Source organism: Rhinopithecus bieti, unplaced genomic scaffold (assembly GCF_001698545.2).
Source record: "Rhinopithecus bieti isolate Rb0 unplaced genomic scaffold, ASM169854v2 scaffold_20175, whole genome shotgun sequence".
Taxonomy (NCBI): domain Eukaryota; kingdom Metazoa; phylum Chordata; class Mammalia; order Primates; family Cercopithecidae; genus Rhinopithecus; species Rhinopithecus bieti.
This window is the reverse complement of record NW_016809984.1, coordinates 234469-243882: the sequence shown is the minus strand read 5'-3', so window position 1 is coordinate 243882 and position 9414 is coordinate 234469. Positions and strand designations below refer to the sequence as shown.

At 50.7% G+C, this 9414-nt stretch overlaps 1 protein-coding gene across 1 annotated transcript in view; it reads right to left on the bottom strand.

The window, feature by feature from the left end:
• The window catches only part of ADCK2 (aarF domain containing kinase 2), a 23444-nt gene extending 14031 nt beyond the window's left edge, over positions 1-9413 (bottom strand). The window contains exons 1-4 of the mRNA XM_017891066.1: positions 8303-9413; positions 7806-7952; positions 3323-3451; positions 1418-1513 (exon numbers count right to left, since the gene is read on the bottom strand). Coding sequence (XP_017746555.1) covers positions 1418-1513; positions 3323-3451; positions 7806-7952; positions 8303-9235 — 1305 coding nt within the window. The 5' untranslated portion in view covers positions 9236-9413. The remainder of the gene's footprint in view (positions 1-1417; positions 1514-3322; positions 3452-7805; positions 7953-8302) is intronic.
• Between the last annotated feature and the right edge of the window lies 1 nt (position 9414).

Genomic DNA, 9414 nt, shown 5'->3' with positions numbered 1-9414 from the left:
TTTTTTTTTTTTTTTTTTTTTTTTTTTTCTAGTGACAGGGTTTCGAAATGTTGCTCAGGCTGGTCTCAAACCCCTGGGCTCAAGCAATCTCCCCGCCTCAGCCTCCTGAAGTGCTGGGATTACAGGCATGAGCCACTGCACCCACCCAAAACTCTCCTATGTCCTAATCTGGGCACTGGGATGCTTTTTAAAAATTCACTAAGCATCATTTAAGATCTGAGTACCTTCTATTTAAATATTATTGGAATTCAATTTTTTAAAGTTAAGGGTAAAAAGCTTCAAAATGAACTTATCTGCCCTTGGATTAAAGTCCAAACTCTTTCATATATTTACTAGACCCTTCGTGATCAGGCCCCTTTCACCTCCTCAGCCTCAGCAATCACTGCCCCCTCCTTCAAACTCTCTTCCAAGCCATACTAAGTGTTTTCGTCTCTCCAAAGGCATCATGCAGTAGCTCACCCCAGGTCTCGGCAAAGGCTGTTCTCTCTGGACAACTCCCTGCCGCCTGTCCTTATGCAGTGACACCTAGACCTTCACACTGCGGCCGAGATGGAGCCACTTCCTGAGTGAATCCCTGGGTTAGCACAAAACCCTCCAAAATGACCCTTTGGCACCCTGCACCTATCCCTATAAATTAGTGACTTAGTCGTAGCCTGTCTTCCCAAGGAACAGTATGTCATGAGCATTGTGATTGTGTCTATTTTGCTCACTACTGTAATCCCAGCCCTTAATTCAGTGCTTGGCACCTAGCAGGTGCTCAATAAACATGTGCTGAACAAATGAGCAAAGCAGCATTTAAAATATGATATTGTCTCAGCTGTTCGCTAAACTACAGGCAATGCTGGCAGAACTGGGTCATGGTCACCCTTCTTCCCACAGCACACAGAGCCTGAGCCACTGACAAAGTACTTAAGAGGCTGGGCACAGTGGCTCATGCCTGTAATCCCAACATTTTGGGAGGGAGGCCAAGGTGGGAGAATCGCTTGAGCCCAGGAGTTTAAGACTCCCCTGGACAACATAGTGAGACCCTGCCCCTACAAAACAATTTTTAAAATTAGCCAGGCTTGGTGGCTCATGTTTGTAGTCCCAGCTACTCAGGAGGCTGAGGAGTGAGGAGGGAGGATCACCTGAGCCCAAGAGGTTGAGGCTGTAGTGCGTGGAGATCTTGCCACTGCACTCCAGCCTGGGCAACAGAACGAGACCCTATCTTAAAAAAGGAAAAAAAAAAAGTGCTTCACAGACACCATGGACATATGGCCATTTATGTTAGCCTCCACTCTTTCTAGACCAGACTTTCTCAACCTGGTGGCTTGCTGCTTGGCTCTCCTTCCCACCCAGATAGCCAGAGTCCCAGCCCACTCCCCATCTGCAAGCTGAACACATGCTGGGCCTGAGACCGCTCCAACCATGAGCTCACCATCTTCAGGAGCATGTTGATCCCCAGCCGTGCGATCTTCTTCTTCAAGTCCACAGGAATTCCTGCCTGCTGGTAACTGGACACAGGCACACTCTCCTTCAGAAAGACCAGAGAGAGAACAGCTTAATCCCAGCCAGCTTGTGATGCCAGCTCCTCCTCCCACGTGGCACTATAGCACTGACTTCTCACTGATTAGGAAGTAACCCAAAGAGTTCTTCCTTTCCTAGAACCCATCTGTCATTCAGCCATGTGCAGTGGCTCACACCTGTAATCCTAGCACCTTGGGAGGCCAACATGGGTGGATCGCTTGAGCCCAGGGGTTCAAGACCAGCCTGGACAACATGGTAAAACCCCATCTCTACAAAAAATACAAAAATTAGCCATGTGTGGTGGTGCACAACTGTGGTCCTAGCTACTCAAGAGGCTGAGGTGGAAGAATCACCTCCGCTCGGAAAGTCACAGCTTCAGTGAGCTGAGATTGCGCCACTGCACTCTAGCCGGAGTGACAGGGACTCTGTCTCAAACAAAACAAAACAAAAATCTGTCATCGACACATTGATTTGAACTTCTTTACATTCCTTCCTATAACAGCTATCAGAAGGAAGACAAGTCACATAGGTTTATTGGAAAGGAAACCTATTAACTCTGCTACTGAAGATAAGAGATGTGATGTCCTGAAAAGATAGGGGTGGGCACCAGAGAATTGGTTTCTGGGCAAGAATCAGCCAGTAGGGATCTGGGCAACATAAGGAGACCCCATCTCTACAAAAAAAAAAAAAAAAAAAAAAGTAGCCAGGTGTGGTGGCTAACACCTATAATCCTAGCACTTTGGGAAACCAAGGCAGGAGGATCGCTTGAACTCGGGAGTTTGAGACCAGCCTAGGCAACAGGGTGAAACCCAGGCTCTACAAAAAGATACAAAAGTTAGTCAGACATGGTGGCTCATGCCTATGGTCCCAGCTACTTGGGAGGCTGAGGTGGAAGGATCACCTGAGCCCAGGAGGTGGAGGCTGCAGTGAGCCAAGATCATGCCACTGTACCACAGCCTGGGCAACAGAGCAAACCTTGTCTCAAAAAAATAAAAAATTTTCAAAACAATCCATGGAGATAGATCTTGTTATCCCTAATTAACAAATAAAAGAATCAAAGCCCAGAGAAGTTAAGCAGCTTGCTCAAGTTCACACAGCTAGGAACACTGCGTGGTTCACGTCATGTTCATGAGATTCCCTGAATCTCATATCACCATCTATAAAGAGGAGGCTGGGCTGGGTGCAGTGGCTCATGCCTGTAATCCCAGCACTTTGGGAGGCCGAGGCGGGCAGATCACTTGAGGTCAGGAGTTCGAGACCAGCCTGGCCAACGTGGCAAAACTCCATCTCTACTAAAAAATACAAAAATTAGCCAGGTGTGGTGGCACGCACCTGTAATCCCAGCTACTTGGGAGGCTGAGGCACGAGAATCACTTGAACCTGGGAAGTGGAGGTTGCAGTGAGCTGAGACTATGCCACTGCACTCTAGCCTGGGCTTCAGAGAGAAGGCTGAACTAGAGTAGAGGATAGCTAGGGCAAGTGAGATGACACAAGGTTGTTCAGCACTTTCTCTGTGCCCAGCTCCCCATTTTGCATTCAGTGTGTCATTTACTCCTGAGACAATCCTCTAAGGCAGGTCACTAGCTAATAAAACGGGAGAGTAGATTTTCAAATCTAGGAGGTCGGGCCACACCCAGTGCTCTCAGCTACCTCACTACAACACTACCTCCCCCCGAGGCCAACACATCCCAGCTCCTCACAATTTTACCACACAAATCCCATCCTCTCTCCAGACTGAAGCCTTTCTGTGGGCTGGAGACAACCCCACTGCAAGTGGCAAGCGAAAGGTATGGCCCGGCAAAGCCACCACTCTTACTTCATACGTTTCCACCAAGACTTCCCTGGTGACAAAGGGGCGCAGAGGGGTGGGGAACTTGACGGCTTTCACATTCTGGAAGTTGACCTGGAAGTGTTCTAGATTCTGAGCTTCGTAACGCAGGTCAATCTACAGAGAAATGAACAGAAAGGATGAGGGCTAGTCTGGGCACAGTCACACTGACATCTGCAGTGCCAAGGAGCTGGCAAGTCATGAGATCCACTGCACCTTCCCCACCAGCTTGCCCCACAGGACTTGTCCAGAAACTCAGGAGGCAACATCCGTGGGCTACAGCCTGCCCCAACAATCCCAGATCTCTGTGTGAACTCCTGGAGGCTGCAGACAGCAGGTGCCCTGGTGGGCTTTGGGCTGCACTGCTTCTCCACTACTCTCACCCTTACCACCCATCTGCCTCACACCAGCCCATGGGTCCCTTCTCCGTCTCCCTGGGATCTGGCTTCTCTAGGCCCAGCCCCCAGCCCTCTCTTTCCATGAGGGCCAGCATGCTGTAGCCACTTCCACACATGGCTCCCCATTTCACAGCAGCTCTCCACCCACCGCATCAACATTGCCACTGCTACTCTCCCCAACCACCACTCAACAGACCGAAAGGACCAGTTCCAGGTTTATCATCAACCTCTGTGGGCATCTGGGGCTGGTGCTGCTGCTGACCTGGCTGTTCGTGGTGGCTCTTCCTCTGGCACCTGCCCTTCACTCTCCCGGCGTCCCTGCTGCCTCTCACTGTCCTGTCTTGGCCGTGTCTCCTGTACCCCCAGGAGCTGATGTCCTTTCTCCTGACTGAAGTCAGCACGTGTGCCCCCTTGACATCTACCAAGCCCTCAGCCGGTGTCTGACAGCACCTTGATCCCCAGGTCAGACCTCAATGGCAGCCTCCAGAGTGACATATCCAACGACACCTGGATGTGGCCCGGTGGGAGCCCAGAGACCCAATGGAATTTCCCTTCACCATCCCCACACATTCAGTCACCTTTCAGTCCCCAGATCACGCCTTCTCTCTTCCCCTCCATGCACAGCAATGGCCCAGTGCCATCAAGTCTACAGACCTCACCGCCCTCAGATCAGTCCCTCTCCCACAATGCCACTCCCAAGGCACATGCCCTCAGGTCCCATCACCTGAGCACAAACAGAGGTGCCTCGGGTGTGCTCCTTGACCCATCCTTCCTCTCCAATCCATCACCTGCATGGTGAAGTCTGCACTCCTTAGAATGGCATCCAGGTGGGTCATGATTTAGCCCCTACTTCTCTGTCCAGGTCTATCTCTCATGGCACTTTCCCCTTCCTTTTACCACCCAAGACCTGGCCTCACCCAACTCCACAGAGTGCTCGACATCCCAGAGTGGCTAACACCCCCAGCTCTCCTCTGGCTTCTTTACTGCCTCTAATTGGAATGTTATTCCCCAACTTGGTCCAACTGCAAACATGAGTCACCTTTCAATACGCAGCTCAAGCCAAGGACACCAACCACATCCTCCTCTGAGCCCTGCTGAACCATGCTCAGGTTCAGCCAGGCTCAGGTTCATTGCTTCCAGGGCCTCCCTCAGATAGCAGATGGCTCAATCCCTGACTTAAAATTGCATAGTATTTGCATATAACCTATGCATACCCTCCCACACACTTTACATAATCTCTAGATTATTTATAATACCTAACACAATCTAAACGCTCTGTAAATCATTGTTAAACTGCATTAAGGGAATAATGCAAGAAAAAAAAGTCTGTACATGTTCAATACAGATGCAACTATCATATACCTAACTACATTTTTTTATTGAATCCAGGGATACACAACCCATGGACAGAGGGCTAATTGTCTTTCTTTTTTTTTTTTTAGAAGGAGTCTTGCTCTGTTGCCCAGCCTGGAGTGCAAAGCGTGATCTTGGCTCACTGCAACCTCCGCCTCCTGGGTTCAAGTGATTCTCCTGCCTCAGCCTCTCGAGTAGCTGGGATTACAGGTGTGTGCCACCATGCCCAGCTAATTTTTGTGTTTTTAGTAGAGACAGTGTTTCGTCATGTTGGCCAGGCTGGTCTTGAACTCCTGACTTCAAGTGATCCACCTGCCACTGCCTCCCAAAGTGCTAGGATTACAGGTGTGAGCCACTGTGCCTGGCCCTGACTGTCTTTCTTAAGGATAGGAAAGCTCACTTGTTTTCTTTGTTTACCAGCTTCTAACAGAGTTTGTTTTTTGTTTTTTTTTAGATGGGGTCTCACTCTGTCACCCAGGCTGGAGTGCAGTGGCGTGGTCATGGTTCACTGCAAACTCTGCCTCCCAGATTCAAGCGATTCTCCCACCTCAGCCTCCCGAGTAGCTGGGCTACAGGCAAGCGCCGCCTGGCTAATTTTTTGTATTTTTGGTAGAGATGAGGTTTCACCATGTTGCCCAAACTGGTCTCAAACTCCTAACCTCAAGCAATCCAGCCACCTCAGCCTCCCAAAGTCCTGAGATTACAGGCATGAGCCACCGCACCAAGCCCTAACAGAGATTTTAGTCACTATTACATAAACTTATAAATGAATGGAGAGACACTCACACACTATATCCAGACCCACAACTCTAAGGTTTCCAGCCTGGGAACGTGATGGGACTACTGAGAGATGGAGAGAGGCTTAGTAGGAAGAGCTGATTTTTAAGGCAAATGGGGTGTAATTCAGAGACGTGAGTTTGAAGTGATGGAACCACATGATGTCTGTCAGACTTCTGCAAGGGGAGCTAAAACTCCAATGAGTGGGAGGACTGAGAGGAATTAATGCAGAGATGGTTGTTGGAATTGATGCCATTTTCTCTGTTTTAATTTGCTTTTATTATCAAATTACATTGCTCTGTAGCTATGAATGTTTGTGTCCTCCCAAAATTCCTGTGTTGAAATGCTAAGCCCTAAGGTGATGGTATTAGGAGATGGGGCCTTTAGGAGGTGATTAGGTCATGAGAGCAGACCCTGCATGAATGGATTAGCGCCTTTACACAAGGGACCCAAGACAGACCCCTTACCCCTTCCACCGTGTGATGACACAGAAGGTGCCAATTATGAACCAGAAAGTGAGGCCTCACCAGACACCAATCTGCAGATGCTTTGATCTAGAATTTTCAGCCTCTAGAACCTCGAGAAATACATTTCTGTTGTTTGTAAGCTACTCAGTTTATGGCATTCTGTCCGAACAGACTGAGACTTTCTAAACATTAGAATGAATCCCTAGGACTTGAAATCTTAACTCAGAGGCTCTAAACAAAGACTTGGCAGGTTGCTTCTGAAAACCTGCCAATTTCTGCACTACCCAACAAGGAGCCAACAGGTGCCTATGTGGAGCCCTGACCCTCAGTGTGTTTGCTAAGTCTGTATCCTTATACAAATGTCCCAAGGGCCCTGAGCATGAAGGAGGCCCTTGTTGACTCAATTTGCCCTGGAATCAAAGCAGAACAAAGGCACAGTGTGTGACTTTGCTAATTATTTTCTCACTCTGGAGTCAGTGATTATGGCAGAAATAATGCTAGATGCTCTCTACCAGAATCATTTCCTTTTCCTCCCTGGCACAAAGGAAGACTGTGTTTCCCAAGCTCACAGTTACACTGGGCCCATGCGGTTAAAGCTCTGATCAGTGAACAGGGAAGAAGCGATGTTTGCCACTTCCAGGCCTGGCCACAAAATCTCTTATGTGACCCTGCATGGCCTCTCCCTTCAATCCACACTAACCCCAGATGACACATGTTGAAGGAGGCAGTGCCAAACTTGGGAAGAAATTGAGTCCCCTGAAACTAGGGAGTAGAGATTCCTCTCTTGACCGGGCACGGTGGCTTAGGTCTGTTATCTCAGCACTTTGGAAGGCGGAGGAGGGAGAATGGCTTGAGCCCAGGAGTTCGAGATCAGTCTGGGCAACATGGCAAGACCCTGTCTCTATTTTTAAAATAATAAAATAAAGAGCTCCCTTTCTCTGCCTCAGTTCACCTGCATAGAACTTTGTTTTTTGTTTTTATTTTTCTTTTGAGATGGAGTCTCCCTCTGTTGCCCAGGCTGGAAGTGCAGTGGCGTGATCTCAGCTCCCTGCAACCTCCGTCTCAGGTTCAAGCAATTCTCATGCCTCAGTCTCCTGAGTAGCTGGGATTACAGGCATGCACCACCACGCCCAGCTAGTTTTTGTATTTTTAGTAGAGACAGTGTTACACCATATTGGCCAGGTTGATCTCGAACTCCTGGCCTCAAGTGATCAACCCGCCTCAGCCTCCCAAAGTGCTAGGATTACACGCATGAGCCACTACTCTCGGCTAGAACTTTGATATGAGCAAAAAATTAACTCGTTGCATTAAGCCACTGAGATTTGGGTGTTCTCTGTTTTATCAGCTAGTGTTACCAGCTCTAACACATCATATGAGCTATGACATACCAGAAAATTATTCATTCATTTACTAAGCAGCAGCTAATGGCAAGAACTATGTTAGGTGCTATTTACAGCTGAGGGGAGGAGAACTCACCTGTTGGACCATCAGCTTCTCAAATTCCTCCACAATCTCAGGCAAGCTAAGCCACTTGATGCCTGGCAAAAGTCCGAGGACTCGGCTGCCAATCTTCATTAGCAGCAGGTCCATATGCACCTGAGCAAGTAGGCCAGGGTGTAACACCTGTCGGAAAGAGGAACCATGAGACAGGAGGAGAAATCTGCTGGACACATTTTACCCAGCCAGGGCTGGGTCCCACCATCCAAGGAAGAGCCAGGTGGCTTCTCATCAAAGGAAAGAGAATGTGGTCCTGACTTCCAAGCAGCTAGTTCACTCCAGACCCAGTTCATTTTCCTGTATCTGATTATTCACAGCGCCACTTCAAGCCAATAAATGAAACAGCTTGCATGAAATAAGCTCTCAGATATTGGTAAGGCAAAAAGAAATAAACGTGGGGGCCATTTGCATGGCAGGTGTTTCTGATCTGGGAAAGCTCAGTGGAGAGGTGAGCTGTGAGCTCTCAGAGCACTTACTTTCACTGCCACCGGGATGAGGTGACCTGGCTCAAGTTGGTGGCCAGGGACCTGAGCCTGAGACACCCCTGCATTTGATCCAACCAGGTCAGCTTTAGGGAGGAGCAGCCTTTCTAGAAACGACTGGTCTGCGAGATTTCCTGGAGGTTTCCGGCCATTTACAAGGTATCCAAAGAGCTCTCTCAGGCCCCCGACTGCCCCAGCATCTGGGAGGGTGGGCAGACAGGAGGCCCTGCCAAGTCTCCGGACGCTGTCAGTCTCCAGGAAGGCAATGTTGGCGTATGCTTTGTACACCTGGGCCACGCAGCCTGAGCCCACAGGTTCCCGGTTCTCAAAAGAGAGGATGCTCCCCCAGTCCTCCCCAAAAGCCTGCCGAAGGAAGCGGTCGGTGTGAGCCCACGGGTGGGGGGTCACTCGGACATGCAGCTTGGAAAACTGGGCACAGAAAGCCTCGGAAAATAGATCGCGCCGGGTGCTGGCCCACTGGCCCAGTTTGATGTAGGTTGGGCCTGAGGTCTCGGTGGCTTTCAGAAGCAGGTGGAGCCAGAGGGTGGAGATGCTGGGAGCCAGGTAGGTGAGGGGGTAGAGGAGAAGGAGGGGGAAGAATTTCACCAACAGAGCGCCGGCGCGAAGCCAGAGGCGGAGATGCAGGAAGACGCCGCCCAGAGGTCCTGCTCGGGGGAGGCTCTCAGCGAGCCCCGCGCCGGCCGCTGCGCTGCAGCGGACCCTTTGCCGACCCACGACGTCAGTGGCCCCCTCACCCACGTCCCCGCACACGGAGACGACCTTGGGCAAAGTACCCAGCAGAAGCCAGCAGAGCCTGGCATCGCGAGGGCACTCGGAGGGCCTCAGGAGGTTGAGTCCCTGTCTGAGCTCGAAGCACCTCAGGTGCGACAGGCAAACCCTGACGGAGACGCGCCAGGGCGCCACCATCCTCCCGAGGCCCGCGGCCCAAGCAGCCCGCCCTCCACTTCAGGGGCGCCCGCTCAGGCGAGGCTGCGGTGAAGCCGAAGCCCGGCCCTGCACCCGCGGGCGGAGCTGCCCATCCGAGCCGGCTCCGCGCCCCGCTCCCGCCCGCACCTCGCCGGGCCTCAGGCCGGAGGCCCGCGCCC